The sequence below is a fragment of the Myxine glutinosa genome, chromosome 14 (assembly GCF_964187855.1).
Source record: "Myxine glutinosa chromosome 14, kmMyxGlut1.1, whole genome shotgun sequence".
Taxonomy (NCBI): Eukaryota; Metazoa; Chordata; class Myxini; order Myxiniformes; family Myxinidae; genus Myxine; species Myxine glutinosa.
This window is the reverse complement of record NC_136274.1, coordinates 9,618,060-9,639,901: the sequence shown is the minus strand read 5'-3', so window position 1 is coordinate 9,639,901 and position 21,842 is coordinate 9,618,060. Positions and strand designations below refer to the sequence as shown.

The 21,842-nt window shown below is 46.0% G+C and overlaps 1 protein-coding gene across 2 annotated transcripts in view; it reads right to left on the bottom strand.

Moving 5' to 3' along the window:
* Nucleotides 1–21,842, bottom strand: part of LOC137439418 (kinase suppressor of Ras 2) — a 110,552-nt gene that overhangs the window by 46,138 nt on the left and 42,572 nt on the right. For both annotated transcript variants that reach the window (XM_078768432.1, XM_068135154.2), the window contains 4 exons: nt 17,264–17,472; nt 5,068–5,137; nt 2,937–3,020; nt 442–503 (listed from right to left, as the gene is read on the bottom strand). In XM_078768432.1, coding sequence (XP_078624558.1) covers nt 442–503; nt 2,937–3,020; nt 5,068–5,137; nt 17,264–17,472 — 425 coding nt within the window. The remainder of the gene's footprint in view (nt 1–441; nt 504–2,936; nt 3,021–5,067; nt 5,138–17,263; nt 17,473–21,842) is intronic.

Here is a 21,842-nt window from a genome sequence, read left to right as displayed (position 1 = left end):
TTTGTGCCGATCTCTCTCCAAGCAACACGATAGAGCATCCGGTACTTCAGCTGCAATTTACACCTGCAATGCCTTGGAAGCAGATTTCCAGTTTTTCATGCGACACTTGTTAACTGTCACAACCTGCACATTGTTGTGACATTTTCATCTTCACTCCAACAATTGTGTCCAATACAGAACACCTGCTTTGCATCGTACTTGCTTCAAACACACATGCTACATATCTCGTCACATGACCCACATTTGCTGAGACAATGCAGACACAACATGGGCAGTCACATTAATGTTTAAATTTATTTATTATAATTTAATGTACGTTTTGTCTAAGTTATGTCGACAACATCAAACATATGACAATACAACACAACAGCACATTGCACAAATACAACAAAACACACACATTCCATCGTGCCAACACAGGGATATAGATACGAGACTCACATCGCACAATTAGGAGTCGACAGGGTGGAGCTTCCTTGGTACACTTGTTGTGACATTTTAACCTGAAATGAAAAAAATAAAATAAAATGACAGCAACAACAAAAAAGATGCAAGTTCAGCATGTAATAATAAAGCTGCGAGTTGGTCTTTTATTCCACCAATTTTTTTTTTTTAAGTCCATTTATTGACAATATTGTCCATTTTATACACGGAGGTGCAAAAAGGAGGGAGAACAACATGGCCAATTTCATACCGGAGACAACAAGCAGTGTTTGTTAAAATAAGTACAGTACTTTATCACACCAGGAAGTCGTATCCATAACGAGAGGTACAGGAATTCATTACATTCAAAAGTAAAAATGTGTCCTCCTTTTAAAAAGCCAAATGGGGAGGGACAAAAATGGAGCGAGGAGGAAGGTGCAAAAACTGAGAGAGGAGGGAGGTGCAAAAACGGAGAGAGGAGGGAGGTGCAAAAACGGAGAGAGGAGGGAGGTGCAAAAATGGAGAGAGGAGGGAGGTACAAAACGGAGAGAGATGCAAAAACGGAGAGAGGAGGGAGGTGCAAAAATGGAGAGAGGAGGGAGGTGCAAAAACGGAGAGAGATGCAAAAACAGAGAGAGGAGGGAGGTGTAAAAAGGGAGAGAGGAGGGAGGTGCAAAAACGGAGAGAGGGGGAGGTGCAAAAAGGGAGAGAGGAGGTAGGTGCAAAAAGGGAGAGAGGAGGGAGGTGCAAAGAGAAACCACAGATGTTTTTAATTTGTGCTCTCAGGGTTTTGTTTGGGGAACATTTCTCTCTGTCTTTCTGTTCTGTCTCTCTGTCTCTCTCTGTCTCTCTCTGTCTCTTTCTGTCTCTTTCTGTCTCTTTCTGTCTCTGTTTCTGTTTCTACAACAGCAACTCTTATAAGAGCAAGGTTAAGGTGATAGCTGGGAAGCGGGGCAACAACAGTGCACCACCAACAAGGGAATAATGAACAGGAAAGGAAGAGAGAGAGAAAAGGGAGGAAACACTCAGACCAGGATGTAAGACGATTGGGCAAGGAAGAGTTAATGTGGGTAATAAAGATCATTGTGGGAGAGGATGGGGAATGACATGAGGTGGTGGTGCAATTAATGCTTGACGCCCTGGAGGAAAGAGTGGGAAAGAATGACCTCAGGAAGGCAGTTACATTGATGGGAGAAGCAAGGAACAAAGGAGTTGAGGCATGCAGTCAGCCTGGATTTTGTAAGTTTAACCAGGAGAGGGTTACTGTAAGAACATGTGCATTCTGTAGTTGTTGGTGAGAGGACTGAGCAAAGGGAGCAATATTTTGAGAAGAGTCGGTAAAAAAAATAGAGAGAACACTGAACTGCCTGCAGTGTGAAAGGAAGAGATCTTGTGCTTCTGCCTCATCATGGAAGATTCCAATGATGATGAGAGCTTTAGATTCCACAGAATCCAGGAGAGGCAGATGTGATGCTCGGGCGTCAGCTTATAGGGGAGATCAGTACTGTAAAACATTGAGCTACAGACAAAGGCCCTGTAGACTGATGAGTAGCTCCGATTTTCCAAGGAAAGACTTTGATTGAAAGAGGATGCCAAGTCTCGAACTGGCTTTTGAGACCACCTTTGCTATGTGGTCGACTTAGGTGAGGTCATGGCTGATGATGAGGCTGAGAGGTTCAAGAGACTGATCCTCTTGCAGCGGATGTTCAAGGAAATAGAGAGGTGGGAGTTTGACTATCCTTCCTGGGCATCAGAGTGAGACTGAGATTTTCCAGGATTGAAGGACATGTTCCATTTGATGATGATGACCATTCCTTTTTGCACTGTGATGATGCATTGGGCTGCCGAAGCAGTTTCCTTGGCAATTGGGCACAATCCAGGATGGGTCACCACTCTGATGCAGGATACCCAAATGGCTCATTCATCCCAGGAAGGTGGTACTCAATTTTGCCGACCTTGGAAGGATGACAGGCTGAGTCAATCGCCCTGGTGTTAATTCAATTATCGACCTGGATTCGAACTCAGGATCCTGGGATCCCAAGCCAGCACCATAACCGCTAAGTCAACACCAGGCTTGGCTTATGCTCCATTTATCAAAAAGTATTTATTCAATTCAAGATCAATAGAGAGATGTCTGCCTCACAGTTGGATGGGGGTACCTAATAATACATTGTGGAAGCACCTGCAACTAGTACGGCACTCGTCGAGCGCATACCTCCGCCAGGTGGAACAGATTACGTTTTGTATCCCACTGATAGAGATATCCTGATCCCAGACAGAAAAACATGGGTGAAAACATAACCTCCATTCACCTTCGGTGGTGGAGGTAATGATCTCGAGCCATTATATTTTGAGCATTGACCGACCAGGTATTCGTTTCCACAACATAACAGCCTGGAAACCTCCTGTCTTGTGACGTGCACCGCAGACTGAGATGTGAACATTAAAATAAAATGACAGCATAAGTAGTGTGACAGTCACCCCAATCTGATCATTCCAAAAAACATACTTACTTGCAGTTTTTACATTTCACTCCAAAAAGCATCCCCTTGCCACAAACAGTACACGTCTGGGACATCCAGTACTTGGTGGAAAAGCTAAAGGAAAACAATAAAATGTCCATTTACAGAGAGCTGTGCCAGAATAAAATGATTCAGTAATCATAATGTCAGATACTCTCACAGCCACAAGCTTTTCAAAAAAGCTCCGAAGCTCACTGCAAAGTTCCTGCTCATTCATTAGATTAAAAGGAAAACAAATGAAACGTAGACATGGATCAGACCATTTGGCCAATACCAGTGCCATAGCAACACACCAGAATCCACACCTCCTGCAGGTACTGTAGGGTTAATTGTATAGCTCATTCCAAACAAGGAATTTAACCAAGGTACAAGCAAGCGAGGCTCTTTTTAAAATAAAGTGGGATCTTCAGTGCTCTGCAAAACCTAAATGCAGATGTAAATCTGGCATCAGATTTGAATCCGCAACGTGAAGGACAGCATATGAGTGCCCTCTCTTGGCAATGCATCAAAACAGGAACTTGTAGTTAAGTCAGGAAGAACAAACAAGTAATCTTGCTGTTGAAGGCCAATATTGATCTACATCTGTGGACTATATATTGTTTTTGGCAATACAAATAGAACAATGGATGAAATCAAAAGTGCATTGATGTAAGTATGCTAACCACCTTTGGAAATAGGGAGAAGCTGAAGTTTGGGGTGTTAACCTTTGGTCGGAACGAAAGACGGCTAACAGTCGAAATTTCAGCTTCTCCTTGCATCCCATTGGTGGACATCATACCTAGATCAATTTTTTTCGGACCACAATCATCTTCACCTTCAAGATTTATGGATAGAGTGTAAATTAAGAAAATGTGCATGCCCATCTAAAATCTATCCAAAAAACCAACAACATGAAAACTGGAGGAAAGTTAATCAAATTATGATCAAAAATATGTTTTTTGTTAATTAGGTCACAATCCGAAATTAGAACAGCACTCGGCAAAGTGCACACCTCCACCAGGCTGAACAGTTTGTTTTGTATCCCACCGATAGGCCGGATCTGGATCCGGACCTGAACAGAAATCGAATCGGCTTGCTTTTGTCATAATCCGTCCATAACCTTTTCAAATATAATGTTGTATATCGTTTTTGGCCCTATCACTCAATGGTGAAGAATCACATAACTTAGAAAATTCTCGTATTCGGATCCTGATCTTCAAAAAAACGAATCATTCCGCCCTTGTCACACACCCAACCTATCCACCAAATTTTGTTCAAATTCGTCCATAATGTTTTGAGATATCCTGCTCACAGGCAGACAAACAGGGGTGTGATCATAAACCGGTGAAACCGGGGTGAAACCACCTTTGGTGGCAGAAGTAAAAGTAGCTCAAGGCCAAAAAAAAGATGTAAACCCCGCATAATTTGGTATTCCCATTATTGATGCAAAATTTTATTCTGAAAGTCCCAGCTGGCTCTGAGATACAACTCGGAAATTGTCACCAATTTAAGAAACATACCCTACAACAGGTATAAGCCTCCCCCTATCCTAGCTTAATAAATAATTCTTAATCAAAGGGAGGTTGGGGAGAATCCGTTAAGCAAGGGCATATTATTAAAGCATTTCAGATCAACAAAAAAGGAATTTAGCTGAGGAAGAGAATATGGAGGGGTGGGGGGAGTAGTGGGGGTGGGGGGGGGGGGGGGAGAGGGGTTGGGTATTATGCAAACCCAAAATGAGGAAGTATAATTTCCCAATTACTCGCATTTAAATATATAAACAAAACGACCAAAAAAAGGCAGGACCATTTTCCAGACAACTTCAGATTATTATGGCATAAGGGTTAAAACGTCTGCTCCGAGTCTGGGAGGTCGGCGGTTCGAACCCTGGGCGAGTCATACCAAAGACTTCAAAAAAAATTGAAATGGTACGTGCTGCTTCCTTGCTTGATGCGCGGCATTTAAGGATAAAGCACAGCAAAACAACCATATGTTGGCAGCCATAGCACAGACTTTCATGGGCCTGATAAACTCCCTCCTGCGTTGAAGCTCCTTGCAAGGGAACATACATTATTTAATTTAATTATTTAAGAAACCACAAAAATGTCTTCGATAATAAAATGGTAACGAATCTTATTCTTACCGGTGCTTAATAGAATTTCCAAAATCCCTGCGCGCACTTTGAGGTGACCATCGTGGAACTGTGAGTGTGTCTGTGGGGAAGTGGGGAAGAAGAGAGTCAAAGTTTAAATAAAAGCAAAGTTTATATAACACTCAGCACACTCAGACAAAACTTTACTGCTCATCTGTGCATGTGTGAAGTCTCTCAATTAAACAGTTTGGTAGCACATGTTCATTACAAGTGCAAGCATGTGCACATTGTTACATATTTATGTGAATGTATGTGAATTACTATTCCGGGCTTTGCTTATCAATGTGTGGTCGATTAAAGGTTGTTGTGATTAAAGGGTCAGGAGCCCTTCTGAGAAAAGGAGACCGGAAACGGAAGAAAAAAAGACACGAGGTCCTGGAGACGCGACGATTCTTCTGCTTCCTCGCCGAGCTCGGACACGAGGGGTGTCGATTGAGCAACGTAAGAGAATCGGCGTTTCAAAGCCCGTCTGGCGAGAGGAGTTACCGGGACGTGTAACTACCCTTTGACACGTCAAGTCACTGTGGGTTCATGCACGAAACCAAACAGCTGGCACAGTTCGCCTCGCCGTCTACAAGGCCGCGTACGGGTCGCACCTGGGGCCGCGCGCGCTGGGCAAGCCGCGTGTTGCTTTGCCTGCTTTACATTACCCGCTTTGCTTGGCCAGGAGGTGCGCGCTGCAGCCGTTGTTCCCGGTACGGGACGTGCCCGGTGAAAGCACGTCAGGAAGGGTCCGTTCAACCGCCCACGTGCGGAGATCGAACTACAGGAGTACGGAGACATTGTGAGAGACATTGACCATGGAGGGAGTCGGGAGTGGGGCTCACGTGAGGAATGTATAAGATGGCCATCTTAGAGTTAATGTAGATGAGTTTACATCTTTGTACTATTGATTGCTGATTGTAGATGGTTGATTGCTCGGGGAATATATCATTGATTATTCCGGATCCTTGGTGTGGGGTTTATTCTTGGTTGGAATTCATATTGATTGCGTTACGAAAGCACATACATAATAAATCTTTCTGGCGGAGTTCCTCTCACGGTCCGGGGGACACCGAGACCAGGTAGTCACCGGGAGGACCACGTAACAGAATTGGGGGCTCGTCCAAATTACGATTTGCAGATTCGCAATTGGGTCTACGTCCGGGATCTAAAATTGTATAAAATAATATTTTTATTAATTAAAATTTATGAATTAAGTATTAATTGGTAAATTTTTGGGGAAATTGGGGTAAAGTCTTGGGTGAAGGTTAACAGGTGTTAACGATAGGCACCATGGCGTTTGTGGCACAGAACTTTGCGGTAACCCCGAGTGAGGCACAGTTCCGAGCGTTACTAAAGTCGGACCTCTTGAAATTGGCCAAACATTTTAACTTGGAGGTCCGAACTAATTTGAGGAAGGCAGAGTTGCAGACCACGGTGATACAGTCTATGGTGGGATTAGGAACATGGGACGAGTTAGCCTGGCAGTGGCTACCCGAAGAACCAGAAGACGTTGAGCTCTGGAAACTGGAGTTGCAATTACGGAGCCAGGAACGGATCAAAGAAGAAGAAAGGAAAGCAGAAGAGAGGAGAGAAGAGAAACAAGCAGAGGAAAGGAGAGTGGAACGAGAACTCCAGGAAAGGTTAAAAGAAGAAGAAAGGAAAGCAGAAAAGGAAAGAGCAGAAGAAGAAAGGAAAGCAGAAGAGAGGAGAGAAGAGAAACAAGCAGAGGAAAGGAGAGTGGAACGAGAACTCCAGGAAAGGTTAAAAGAAGAGGAAAGGAAAGCAGAAGAGAGGAGAGAAGAGAAACAAGCAGAGAGGAAAGGAGAGTGGAACGAGAACTCCAGGAAAGGTTAGCAGAAGAAGAAAGGAAAGCAGAAAAGGAAAGAGCAGAAGAAGAAAGGAAAGCAGAAGAGAGGAGAGAAGAGAAACAAGCAGAGGAAAGGAGAGTGGAACGAGAACTCCAGGAAAGGTTAGAAGGAAGAAAAGCAGAGGAGAGGAGAGCTGCAAGGGACCTCGAAGCAGAGGAGAGAAAAGCGGAAAGGGAATTAAAGGAACGTGACATGGAGCTTCAGCAAGAAATTAAATTCAAGGAGCTGGAGTTAATGAGAGAACGGGGAGAGGGACCACCCTTGCTGACGGGGTCGACACCTAGCCAGAAGAACACCTGGGATGTGGGCAGACATGTGAGGCTGGTTCCACCCTTCAGTGAAAAGGAAGTCGCTAAATTTTTTCCACACTTTGAGAAAGTGGCTCGACAGTTAAACTAGCCGGAGGAGGCCTGGACCATACTAGTACAAAGTGTGCTGGTGGGAAAAGCTCAAGAGATTTATTCGGCGCTACCAATGGACCAATGTGCAGATTATGAGGTATTGAAGAAGCACATCCTCAAAACCTATGAGTTGGTTCCGGAAGCTTACCGGCAAAAATTCAGGAATGCCAGGAAGAGGGAGAGTGAGACCCATGTGGAGTTTGCCAGAGTGAAAGAAAACATGTTTGATCGGTGGTGTGAGTCAAAAGGAGTCGGGAAAGACTTCGAAACATTGCGTGACTTGATCCTGGTGGAGGAATTTCAACAGTGTGTCCACGAGGACAACAAAGTGTACCTGCAGGAAAAGAAAGTCCCGAAGTTGTGGGACGCAGCCACCATGGCAGATGATTATGCCTTAACACACCGGATAGGGGTCCACGAACCTAACTCCTCGCCTAGATCTCCGCAGGGGAGGTGGGGAACAGCAGGTGCGGAGAACGACAATACATGGCGGCGGCCTCGAGAGGATTATGGGGACAACGCGGATACCCCACCTGTTCGAAATCAGAGGGCTGCGGGCCCAAGACAAACTTATTTTTCGGGGGGCCCGAGGCAGACCACGAGTTTTTCCTCCGGGCCTACTTGCGCTTTTTGCAAGAAACCTGGACACTTGATGTCCAGTTGTTACCTCATGAAAAGGGAAGACCCAGAGCGGAGTCCGACTAGTACAACTCCGAATGCGATGGCAAACGTAAGAAATCGCCCACAGAAGAGTTACCAACCATTTATTTATGAGGGGTTGGTCTCACTCCAGGGAGACTTGACTAACCCAAGACCGGTTAGGGTTTTGAGGGACACAGGAGCCCATCAATCCTTAATGCTTGAAGGCATTTTGCCATTGTCAAAGAGTACCGCAACTGGGGATAGTGTTCGGTTACAAGGGATCGGTGGCTGTGTTAGTGCCCCACTTCATGTCATCCATTTGGAATCCGATTTGGTGTCAGGACCGGTCACCGTCGGGTTACAAGCCACGCTTCCTGTAGAGGGAGTATCTGTAATTATCGGGAATGATTTGGCCGGGGGGCAAATTTATGGTAACCCGAGGGTTGGTAAAGAGCACAGCAGGGAAAATAACACCCCACCAGCTCGGGATGGCGACAAAAGTTCCAAGTTATTTGTAGGGGGACTGAACTTCAACACAGAGGAAGAAGTTCTGACCTCTGTCTTCAACAGATATGGGCCGCTGGTGGAAGTGCGGGTGGTAAAAGACAGGGAAACGCAATGGTCAAGAGGGTTCGGCTTTGTCACGTTTGCAAGCACAAGAGACGCCAGGGAGGCAGAGAAGAATTGGAATGGTAAGGATTTGGAGGGTCGGACCATAACAGTAGGGAAGGCCTTTCGTAGGCGTCAAGAGGTCTACAGAAGAGGACAACTTGGCAGTAGTTTTGGGGTTGGCAGCAGCCGATATTACTATGGAGGCTCCCAGAGTTACGGCACCTCCCGAAAGAATGAATGTCAGAGCACTGGCCGAGAAAGAGACCGCCAGTCAGGTAACGGCTGGGACAAGGGGTCCCATCGTAACGGTTAGGAGTCTGGAGAGTTGAAGCACTATATACGGGGGAGCCGCCGAGCCGGGGCTCCTACACGGACTAACCGTGAACGCCACGTTCTTAAAGGCGTCCAGGTAGTGAACTTTCCTGCACGGACTAACCGTGAACTCCACGTTCTTAAAGGCGTCCATGTAATGAACTTTCCTCCCCGGACTAACCGTGAACTCCACATTCCTTAAGGCGTCCAGGTAGGGAATATTCCGCTGGGCCTCCCGAAAAAGTGCTATAGAGAGGTTTAAATTTGGGGGCTTTGGTCACCACCTCTTAACCGTCATTCCAGAGAAACTAGAAGTGGTTGACGCTTGGTCCAGAGGGAATTAATCTAGGGGATCGTGTGAAATTTTGTTGCTTTATTTTTAAGTGATGACTAGACTACGGATTTTTATGTTAAGAAAATAGGCCTTTTATGTTTTGAAAAGTGGAAAAAAAATTTTTTTATGTGAAAAAATCCCGAAATATTTTTTTCCCCCATTTTATTAATTTTTTATTATTACCAAGTTTTTCAGAAATCAGTCAAAAAAAGAACAAAAAATGGTAAGCTTTTTCCTGCACAACATTAAGCACTCTGGGCTAGTAAACAGGTAAAAAATGACGTTCAGGTACCTTCATTGCAACCGCATTGTTTGATTAGAGGACTAGAAGAAATTGACAAGACCCTTTTAGGAACGGTTAAAGTAGGTGTTTGAAATCATTATCTTGGTAATGTTCTCCTTGGTGAGGCGGTGTCGGCGGTCGGTGAGGACGTTTCTGTAGACGGAGAAGGACCTTTCCACGTCGACGCTGACGATGGGGCAGTACCTCAAGAGGGGGATGTCGGCAAGCTTGACTCCAGCCGGCACACCAACCTCAGACCCGTGCTGATCTCCATCCAGGATCAAAGCCACTGTCCTCAGCACACCAATGTCGGGATTGCGCTGCAGCACCGCCTTGAACTTGGTGAGCAGGATCTCCTTACGGCAGCCTGGGATCTTTTCGAGCTCCTCCTTGGCCTGATCAAGGAGCTGGAAGGCCTTGGCCAGCTCCATGCCGGCCTCCTCCAGCTGCTTAAGGATCTTCGGGATGAACGACACGTGGGCATTTAAGAAGACCAAACTGAGCTTGATGTCCGCCTTTCCGAACAGGTCCTTGGCACTCCGGATTGCCATCGCGTCGTCATCGTTCAGCTGGTCCACAATGTCCTTGACAGCCTCGAAGTGCTCGGCGTAAAACACCGCGGCGTCGATCCACGTCCCCCACCGAGTCAGAATGGGCTCCGGGGGGGAGAGAAAGATTGGGCTGCTGCTCCTTCCAAAGGACAACACGCGACGGGGCTTTGACGAACACCTTCTTCGTCGTGGCAATCAGGTCGTTGACGTCCTTGAACATTTCTCGGACTGTCTCGCAGACACGGTGGAGCGCGTGGGCAACGCAAGTCGCATGCAGCAAGTCCGGGATGAGTTCCTTCAGGGCATGGCCGGCCTTGATCATATAGGCCGCGGCGTCGCTGACGAGGACCTTGAGGCACTCCGGCTTGAAATCAGGCCAAAGATAGCGCAGCGTGTCATTGACTGCGCGCACGATCTCCCCGGAGTTGGTCTTCTCCAGAAACATGCACTGGACGAGGTGGGGACGAAAGTACCCCTCCTTGGACAAGCGTCCCGCGATGATGTTGGCCACATATCGACCTGCCGAATCGGTCGTCTCGTCGACGGACAGCCAGATGGGCTGCTGTCCGAGGTCGGCACGGATCCCCGCCAAGGCATCGTCGTAGCACTTGTCGAGGTAGTGCTTTCGAATCCAGCTTTCATCGGGGATCTGGAGAGTGATGTGCTTCTCCAGGAACGACCGGAGGGCAGGGTTTTCCAATTTCGACCATGGGATGCCAGCGGCCAGCATGGCCTGGCACAGCTCCTGAGCCACGACGTCGCACTTGTGCCTCTTTCCGCCACCAAAGTCCTCCATGGTGGCTTGTGTGACCGTCCTCTTCTTCTTCAAGGCCAGGTTGCTCTTGTGGCGGTCTCCTCGGACATGTTGGGCCAGCTCAGACTTCTGCTTCGCCCAGAAAGTCTTTTCACAAGCTCGACAGAACACGACACGTACTTGAAGGTGGCCCCATCGCCACCAGCGTTGAATTCCTTCAGCCACTTGTCACGAAGAGCAGCACTCATCTTGATAGGAGACTTGTTCACACTTTGTGTACACTCTCTCACTGTAGTACACCGCCTCACTGCTGTACACGCTGGGGACGCAACGCACGCAAGTGGACGCAACGTTTTGTTTTTGAGATTGATCGCAGTTAAAAATGTCGATCGCAGTTAAAAATTTCGAAAAATTCCCTAATTTTTTTTAGCGTTGCCACACATTTTCGACCAAAAAGGGCATTTTATTTTCTTTTTCCCGAAAAAGGGCGAAATATTTTTTTTCTCCGAAAATAGCAAAATAATTTTTATGCGCGACAAAAAGCCGTTTTATGTGAAAAAATATTTTTTATTTTTTCACATAAAAATCCGATGTGCAGTGATGACTGTGCCCGGGGGGAACTGATGAGTTGGGGGGGAGGGGTGAGTTATCTGGTTTGTTTATCCAAGTTGGCCGGCAAAGAAAGTTTTCGCTGGGTTCAAACTTTCTTTCTTGAAGGGGGGGGAGTGTTACATATTTATGTGAATGTATGTGAATTACTATTCCGGGCTTTGCTTATCGATGTGTAGTCGATTAAAGGTTGTTGTGATTAAAGGGTCAGGAGCCCTTCTGAGAAAAGGAGACCGGAAACGGAAGAAAAAAAGACACGAGGTCCTGGAGACGCGACGATTCTTCTGGTTCCTCGCCGAGCTCGGACGCGAGGGGTGTCGATTGAGCAACGTAAGAATCGGCGTTTCAAAGCCCGTCTGGCGAGAGGAGTTACCGGGACGTGTAACTACCCTTTGACACGTCAAGTCACTGTGGGTTCGTGCACGAAACCAAACAGCTGGCACAGTTCGCCTTGCCGTCTACAAGGCCGCGTACGGGTCGCACCTGGGGCCGCGCGCGCTGGGCAAGCCGCGTGTTGCTTTGCCTGCTTTACATTACCCGCTTTGCTTGGCCAGGAGGTGCGCACTGCAGCCGTTGTTCCTGGTACGGGACGTGCCCGGTGAAAGCACGTCAGGAAGGGTCCGTTCAACCGCCCACGTGCGGAGATCGAACTACAGGAGTACGGAGACATTGTGAGAGACATTGACCACGGAGGGAGTCGGGAGTGGGGCTCACGTGAGGAATGTATAAGATGGCCATCTTAGAGTTAATGTAGATGAGTTTACATCTTTGTACTATTGATTGCTGATTGTAGATGGTTGATTGCTCGGGGAATATATCATTGATTATTCCGGATCCTTGGTGTGGGGTTTTTTCTTGGTTGGAATTCATATTGATTGCGTTACGAAAGCGCATTCATAATAAATCTTTCTGGCGGAGTTCCTCTCACGGTCCGGGGGTCACCAAGACCAGGTAGTCACCGGGAGGACCACGTAACAACATACAGACCGATAACTTGCAAAATATCATTTTAAATGTGCAAAAAAGATTAGATTACTGGATTAATTGCAAAAGATTAATGGTTTTCCCTTCACTCGTCGATTGGTCGCAGCATCCCCCATGCAGACTGTACATCATATCACTTGCATTAACTTTATGTGTACATTAACCTTATCACAGGTGATTTGCTCATTTATCCTCACCACGGACATATGAGTAAATTGTGCTAACGTTACAGGAAGTAAAGAACCAACAAGGAAAGCTAAGAGTAGATAAAACTCCGGGGTTAGTATGCACCCGATTGTCTTGAGGGAGGTGACAGAGAAGATAAGCGACACGTTAACAGGTATCTCTAATAGATCACTGGAGACAGGTAAAATAATTTAAGGTGATGGGGATGGGTAGGAATAATGAAAATAAAGATTACATAATGACATAAGAGGCATCTTGGAGCATGTCACACAGTAGAAGGACCATAGGGTGGATACCGGAGCAGAGGAAGTATGGAGGTCGGAGCTTCAGGGAAATAATCAGGCAGGTATAGATAGGTAAAGGTAAGAGGGCTTTCGGTTGTGTTCGGGGAGGGATAAATTATAAATCAAAAGAGGGAGTGTTAACAGTGTATAGGAATTCAATGAGGCCTCATCTATAATAGTGCATGCACTTTTGTTAACCACATTCGAGGAAGGACATAGCTGCCATATTCTGGGCAAAGAAGGACTAAGTTATGAGTAGCGGCTGATGGAGACATGGCATTACACATGACAAAGGAGGTAATAATGAAGCGATGTGATGGACATGTTTAACGAAATGAAGAGTTGTAGACCAAGGATCATCAACCGTTTTTTCAATGTGAGCTACTGAAACAAAAATTGAAAACAGATGAATTGACAAGAGTAAAAATTTAGTTATCACAGTTAAATTACAAAAATACATGTTTAACGTGAAGGAAAATTGATGTTTACCTTTACTTCAGTGTGAAACTCGACACTACATGCTGTCCACCAGTATTAGCTGGGTAATCTGCTGTGTATCCTGAGAGGGTAATTGTGATGGAGTCCTTCAGATGCTCGTCTATCAGACAGGTTCGAAATTTCGATTTGATGCAGTTCATGTCGGAAAAGGCAGATTCGCAAAGATCGGTAGAGCCAAATCGGGAAGCCACTTCCATGACTACTTTCTGGATGTCACTGCACTTTGCAGAAATTTGTGGAAAATTTGCCTGTATTTCAGCTGAATGTCATTTTGAAGGCTGACAAGCCTTACGCCTCGGTCCCCCATCGTTGAAGTGATGCGAGTTGACAAAGTGGAAGACGCAAGGCGGCCATCTCGGATTTTGACGTGGCGACCCAATTTTCAATAGCGTTCTCCCTTATGCGTCGATACACCCACACACCAGATTAGAAGTTAGTAGTTCGTTTATTTTTCAAGATATTTCGCTCACAAGGTTCAGACATATATATGGTGGCGGCCATCTTGGATTTTGACGTGGCGACCCAATTTTCAATAGCGTTAGATACACCCACACCAGATTAGAAGTTGGTACTTCCCTTATTTTTCAAGATATTCCGCTCACAAGGTTCAGACATACATGGCGGCGGCCATCTTGGATTTTGACGTGGCGACCCAATTTTCAATAGCGTTCTTCCTTATGCCTAAATACACCCACACACCAGATTAGAAGTTGGTACTTCGCTTATTTTTCAAGATATTCCGCTCACAATGTTCAGACATACATGGCGTCAGGCATACACGGTGGCGGCCATCTTGGATTTTGACGTGGGTTGCACCCACACACAAAATTAGAATTCGGTCCTTCGCTTACGCACGCATGCACAGACGCACGCACATTCGCACGCACGCACAGACGCACGCACGGATGCACGCACACACGGACGGAGGGGAAAACCATAGTCCCCCTTTCGCTCCGCAGTGTGACGGGGGACAAAAATCTCCATTTCCGAAGGAATACAAAAAAAGTCAAACAGCACACTCAAAAATGTCACTAACATCAACTTCCATGAAGGGGTTTGAAGTGAACATCACACAGGGCTCCATCTCCTCAAAATCATTAAATCTATCATTGAATGATTGGCCAGGCCTGGTCAGGAAATCACTGAACTTGTCAATGTCCACAATTCTAACCACAACCTCATTTTCGGCTGGCGTTTGGAGCATAGAAGGAAAATGTTGCATTTTCCTTTCTGGATTTCTTGTGTCAGAAGGTTAAGTTTCGACTTGAAAGTTTTCACTGCACGAATCATGTCGGCAATTGTCTTGTTTCCCTTGCAATCCACAGTTCAGGGCGTTCAATTTTCCTGTCGTGTTTGAAATGCCAAATCAAGCAGCCACGCAATGTTTGATAATTCGGTGGTATCTCCATTTCTTGACTCCATGGAAACTTCAGTATCTGGTAACGTTTTTTTTTCAAAAAATTTATATATTTTTTTTATCCAAGTTTTAATGCATGCCACTCAATGGCAGCCAGCGAGCTACCAGTCGCTCCCGATAGACGTGTTGGTGACCTTTGGTACAGACAATATAAATGCAGAAGAGTTTTTCAGCAGAAATTACAAGGATCGGACCAGGGGCCATCTGGACAAAATACCACTCACTCCTAAACCACTGGACAAAATGAGTTGAAAATGCTAGTTGTACTCGAGGTGTGACTGCAAGGATTTTATGCTGGAAATTAAATTGTAGTCCCGGGAGTTCAAATTTTACAAGTCTTACTAAAAGACGCCAATTCTAAGTGAATTAATCCGTCTGTCATTCTAGGGGAATTAATTAATCTGTCTATGTGTGGGTTCTTTGCATATATATATATATATTGTTGCGGTTTTGAGAGTGTAAATATAACATCATTAAAGGTTAAAGGTTTGCCCCCATATTTAGTCCACAAGCAACACGTAGGCCCCTTAGAACATTAGTTATGTCATAGTGTGTGTGAGGATAAGGCCATTTCCCTAGTATCATCTGCGTTGTGTAAAAGAAATAAGACAGGCCCCGTTCATTTTGCCTCCACCCTCCAAATCTACCTCGTTGGGCAGAATCCATCCCGCGCCCCATTTTGGCTATTGCACCTCGCATTAGGATGCTCACTAGTCAATGGACACGAGGTAGGCCTGAGAGAGGGAGGAGCGCAGCGTCGAGGTTGGAGCGGCGGAGACAGCAACGGTAAGAGCCATAACCAATCAGGGCTCGAAGGGCATGGTGTGAGGGGTGTGGTAAGGGCGTGGCTATAAAAGCGCATGCACAAAGCCCTTGAAAGGACTCGTGCAACAGGACTCGTGCAGGAGGACTCGTGCGGAGGACTCGTGCAGAAGAATCGTTGCAACAGGACTGTCAGAGGACTCGTGCGAAAGAATCGTTGTATGAGGACTTACAGAGGGAGCTTGAGGTAAAAGGACTTGTTGGGAGAGCGCACTGAAAGAGGACATGCCCGATTTGCGCTCTGTGATAAGACTTCTGCGGGAGAGGCGCTTGCACTTGTATTGGGAGCACCTATGAACTTGTATTGGGGAGCGCCTATGAACTTGTATTGGGAGCGCATATAGCGCCGGTTCATCTATTACGTACTCGACCGTGGTCGCAAGTAACCGCCCAGCCAGCCTTACCGTTCGCCCCGTAATTGTCCGATCCGCGCCAACAACCCGCGGGGAGCTTCTGCCGCCCTGACCATCTTCTTCGCGGTGTGAGTCGGGGACCGGAGCGAACTGCATGGACGCCATCCCTGGACCATCAACCTGACCATCTACAACCCCGTGTGAGTGTGTCTGAGTGTGAAACGGGCCCGTGTCCTGGGATAAGCATAAGACTGTATAAGGCTGCACTGTGTGTTCTTCTTCTTCTCATTGTACATAGTGTAATAAACCAACTGTTATTCCTTGTTTCTTCCTGATTCAACCGTATCAGTGATTTCCTCCATTGGGTAAGCGTGGCACGATCAGAACCGCTCGGATCAGGTTTAGTCATTGTTAACGGCTCGGGTCACGGTTTGCTACCGCTCGGAGTTTCCACCTATAACCGTGATTCGGGCGGGGCTCATTTCCTTGCTTCCTGGGCGGCGTTGGTACTTAGGTAATAGGAACTCGGCCGACAACCCTATTTAACGCCGTCCGGAAGGAACGTCATAGCCCCGGATCCGGTCGGCTAGTCAAAGGCAAGGGGACTAACCCCCCCTTGGTAAGGGGAAAGGCCGACCAGGAGATCCGCAACAATATATATATATATATATACATAGATTATTTATTTTCTTTTATTTTCGTTTCCCCCTTGTTTGTATATGAGTCTGAATGGAGACACCTCAAATTACGAAATAGGTTTTTTTTTTACCTCACATTCATTTTAATTGCTTGCAATAGTTTCATTCAATCATTATTTGAGACTTTCATTTCTTGTCTTGTTTTGTTTCTTTGTTCTGTGCATTCGGATAACCCCTGCGCGTGTTCCCGATTAGATAAGGGTCGGGGCCTTTCCGCACGTGCCAAAGACAATCCCGCCATGTTTCGGAGTACGCCTCAGAGGTTAAGCTCATATTGGCAATCCGTCAGCTCGGGTATCTTAATCCCCGGCGGCACGACAGTATTCAAAAATATTCAAAAAATGATTCATTTTGACTTTTTAAATGCTTTGATTGGGAACAAAATTGTTCTATTCATTGAACCGACCCTCCAACCCCCACCTCTGTTCCAGACTATAACCCCAACCCGATAACAGATGAAAAATAATTATACTCCCTACCATTTCCACAGTCTCTCTCAGTTCACCAAGCACTGTTCTTCATCACAGCTGTTATTCTTTCCAAAGTGACGGAAACGCCAATGGTGCAAAGGTCAAGAAGTACTGAGATACTTACTATGGGCAAAATCATCAACAAAGACAGGTGGAGTGGTCGGTGTGAAAGGAACTCCACCAATGCGAGCATAACGCTCTGATGGATTATGCCAAACACGCTGCTGCTGTTGTTGTTGCTGCTGTTGCTGTTGCTGTGCAGGCAAGTTATCACAGCTACCTGCACCAGCTTGGACTGTCAGGTCCAACACCGGCTTTGCTTTCTTGGAGCCCCTAGAACAGTCAACGACACCAGCTCGTGTATTAATTAAGACCTCGTCTAAGCATCGATTTCAAAAAAGCACTCTCTTGATCAATGTTTATAGATGCAAGTCGAATATTTCCCAAATTTTAACATTTAAAATCACAATTAAAAAAAACAAAACATCAAATGTAAGAAAGGTAATAAAACATTTTTTAACTTTATGATCAGAAAGCAAATCGAAGAGAAAAAGAAATAGCAGACAAGCATTGTGCTGGTTAACAGTTTTAAGAGACATAATAAAAGGAGTGCAATTCAAGAAGGGAGAACGAGAAACGGACAGACATAATAATAATAAAGTAAATAATAGTAAAAGTATATTTGTGCCAGTGTGCAAAAAAGATGTATGTGGAGCTGAAACTACATCCAAAGCATTCCATATAACTTTAACTTGCATTACCATAATCATATTGGTAGGGTTGTGGGAGAGGGGACAATAGTTAGATTAAGGCTGTAAACACGTTATACACTCACGTGAAAAAGTAAGTACACCCCATGTAAAGTTTTGACTTTTTCAACATATTTAAACATACAGCTATTTAATCTTCATTTCAACAATATCGATAGATAAAGGTGATATAACATAACAAATATCATGAAACATTTACATTTTGTAGTTCATTGTATAATTTAAATGAACATAAATGCAAATTTCGCATATGGAAAAAGTAAGTACACCCTTGGCTCTAATAGGTGGTATTGCCCCCTTTGGCAGAAAACCTCAAGTAGGCGCTTCTTATAACTGTCTACCAGTCTCTGACATCGACTGGGAGAAATTTTTGCCCACTCCTCCATGCAGAAGTCTTTAAGCTGTGCAATGTTTGAGGGGTTTCTTGCATGCACAGCTCGTTTCAAATCCCCCCACAACATCTGGATGGGATTTAGATCCGGGCTTTGACTTGGCCATTCCAGAACCCTCCATTTCCTTCATTTCAGCCATTCCTTGGTGGATTTACTGGAATGTTTAGGGCCATTGTCATGTTGCAAGGTCCAACTTCGGTTGAGCTTCAACTTTCCGACAGATGGCCTCACATTATCCTCAAGCACCCTTTTTTTTTTTTCCTCTTTTTTTTTGTATACTGAATCGAGGCTCGTGAAAGAGCTGACATTTATTTCACAAACAAATCAACCAGACAAACAAAATATATAAAAAGAGGGAGCGGCAGACAAGAGAAGGGGAAGCACACAAACACTTGAGGGCACACAACATTTAAGAGCAGGGAGATGTGTGGGAGGGAGAGGGCTTGGGGGAGGGGGGTGGCAGAAGTATCAAACACAAGGACACCAAGGACTTCCAGGACAGAAGTTGGTATTTCAAAAAAGTGGAGTTGGGGTGAAATTATCGGGGATAGAAAAGATCAATGTTTTGAATGGGGGAAGATAAGAGATGGTGGTGAACAGCTGTTTTAAAGACCTGGAGGGTGGAGTGGGATTGAAGAGAGTGAGGGAGTTTGTTCCAGAGGCGGGAGAAAAGAGGAATGAAGGAGTGAAGGTGAGCAGAGAGTCTTGATTTTCGCAGTTTAACCATAAGAGGGTTGCAGGCAGATCTTGTGCGACCTGTAGGAATATTTGCTGGACAGAGCCCAGAGAGAGCTGGGGGGGCAAGTCCAGAGAGGAGTCGGTAGAAGACGGAAAGACCACCAACCTGCCTGTGGTGAGTGAGTGAGAGGCCCTTGGAGTTAGCTTCATCGCAGGAGATTCCAATGATTCTGAATGCTTTGGTTTCAACATCGTGAAGACGAGCTAGGTGTGAGGCAGGTGTACCAGCCCAGAGGGGAGAGCAGTATTCCATTGAGCTGCGGATGAAAGCCTTGTATGTGGTGAGGAGCTCAGGTGTGCCAAGGAAGGACTTCGCACGACGGAGGATGCCCAGTCGGCGACTGGCTTTGGAGGCCAGATTTTAAATGTGGTTTTCCCAGGAAAGATCATGGCAGATAGTGAGACCCAAAAGCTTGAGTGACAGAACTTCTTGGAGAGGATTATTCAGAAAGTGGATGGGAGGGTTGTCCAGTCGGTCTTTTCGGAGAGACATCGTAAGAGTGTGAGATTTGTCAGGATTGAAAGACATGTTCCACTTGTATGCCCAGTCTGTGATTTTGTCCAGGTCTGCAGAGAGTGAGGAGGCTGCAGACTGCCGATCTGAGGGATGAAGAATGGAGCGACAGAGAGTAGAGTCATCAGCAAAGAGATAGAGAGGATTTTCAAGAGAGTCAGAGAGATCATTGATTAAGACCAGAAAAAGCACAGGGCCCAGAACACTGCCTTGGGGAACTCCAGCCTGAACAGGAAGAGGAGATGAGAGAAACCCATTCAGGGACACACGTTGACTATGACTAGAGAGGAAGTCCGCCAGCCATGCGTGGAGATTTCCATGGATACCAAAAGAGGAGAGTTTGGTGAGCAGAGCGGGGTGCCAGACCGTATCGAAGGCACGTGATATGTCAAGGGAGACAGCTCTAATTTCCTGTTTGGCATTGAGGAACTCCATCCATTGTTGAGAAAGCAGAAGCAGCATGTCCAGAGTAGAGTAACCAGGTCTGAAACCAAATTGATGATCAGAGATCAAGCCATTGGAGAAGAGGAAAGATTTCATATCTGAAGCAATGATGGATTCCATGACTTTGCTGATAATTGGGAGAAGGCTGATTGGTCTGTAGTTGCTGGGATCTGTTTTTGCACCTTTTTTGTGCAAAGCGGTGATGTTGGCAGATTTCCAAGCAGATGGCAGATGACCTTGAGCAAAAGAGAGGGTGAAGAGAACAGAGAGAGGGAGTGAAAGAGCAGAAGAACAGGATTTTAGGACCCGTGGGCTGATGCCGTCAGGTCCAGTTGCAGAATCAGAGTCAAGGTTTGACAGAAACTTTTCCACCTTGTCAGGAGGAAAGGACACAGAGTCCAGGAACAGCTTGGTACGACTGGGTACGGTGGGTACAGAGAGGGATGGGTTTGGGACACAAGATTTAGAGGCAAACACAGAGTTGAGGCATTCAGCTTTTTCATGTGCGGAATCAGCCGTGCGGCCGTTTGAGGTGAGGGAGGGGATGGAGGGGGAACAAACACCAGAAACAGATTTGACCAGACGCCACCAGGATTTGGAAGAGGGAGACAGATAAGAGAGTTCTGTCCTGAGAACGGAGAGATATTGTTTCCTGGCTCTCCTGAGGGTGGACACACACTTGTTTCGGGCTTTGTGAAAGGAAATGAGATTTCCTTCCATTGGATTTGCTTTCCAGGAGATGAAAGCAAGTTGTTTCTGGGCAATAGCCTCACCACAAGATTCCGTGTACCATGGACGGGAGGAAGGGTATGACAACTGAAGACGAGATGGGATAAATCTGTGCATGAGAGAGAGCAATTTACTTTGGAAGAATTCCCAGGATGAGTTGATGTCAGAGGCGGTAGAGATGGGAGACCAGTCCAGATGATTGATGGCTGCTTGAAGACCGTGCCAGTTGGCCTGAGTGAAATGCCAGACTCGTCGACGCTGAGGAGGCTCTCTGAGAATGGTCAGAGAGATGTCCACTTTAACAAGCACATGATCAGATGAGCCGATTGGAGCAGAAGAAGAGCAGCAGACATTTTCAGGGAAGTTTGTCATAACCAAGTCCAGAAGAGAAGATGCTCCATTGACTGAGATCCGGGTCGGGAAATTGACAGATTGTGTCAGTCCCAGTGAGTCAGAAATCCTTTGCTGAAGAGCCATGGCTGGTGAGAGAGGAACCCACACCCAGCCAACTGGCATGGTGACAATTGAAATCACCACATATGAGGAAGAGATAGTTGGGATGGGTAGATAGAAGAAGGTCCATATTATCAGACAGCGAGATGTAGATGGAGTCATCACTGTTTGGTGGACGGTACAACACACATATGAACAAAAGGTGGGAGCGAAGGGGAAGCCGTAGCCAAAGGTATTCCTGGGGGTGAGGTGGAGAGAGGGCAGTGCAGGGCGAGTGAGGAAGAGAGTTTTTTTATAAAGATAGCAACTCTGGTACAATTCTGGTACAACTCTGGTACCCTCTGGTACAATGAAGAATTCATCGTGGATTCTATGATGGTGAGCTGCCCAGGCCCTGATGCAGCAAAGCTGCCCCAAACCATAATATTTCCACCACCATGCTTTACAGTTGGTATCAGGTTCTTGTGGTCAAATGCTGTCTTTGGTTTTCGCCAAACATGTCATCTGGTACTGTGGCCAAATAGCTCTACCTTTGACTCATCCGTCCAGAGCACATTGTTCCAGAAGTGCTGGTCTTTGCCTAGGTGTTCATTGGCAAACTTTAATCTTGCCCTGATGTTCTTTCTGGACAGCAAAGGTTTCCTCCTGGCACACCTCCCATGT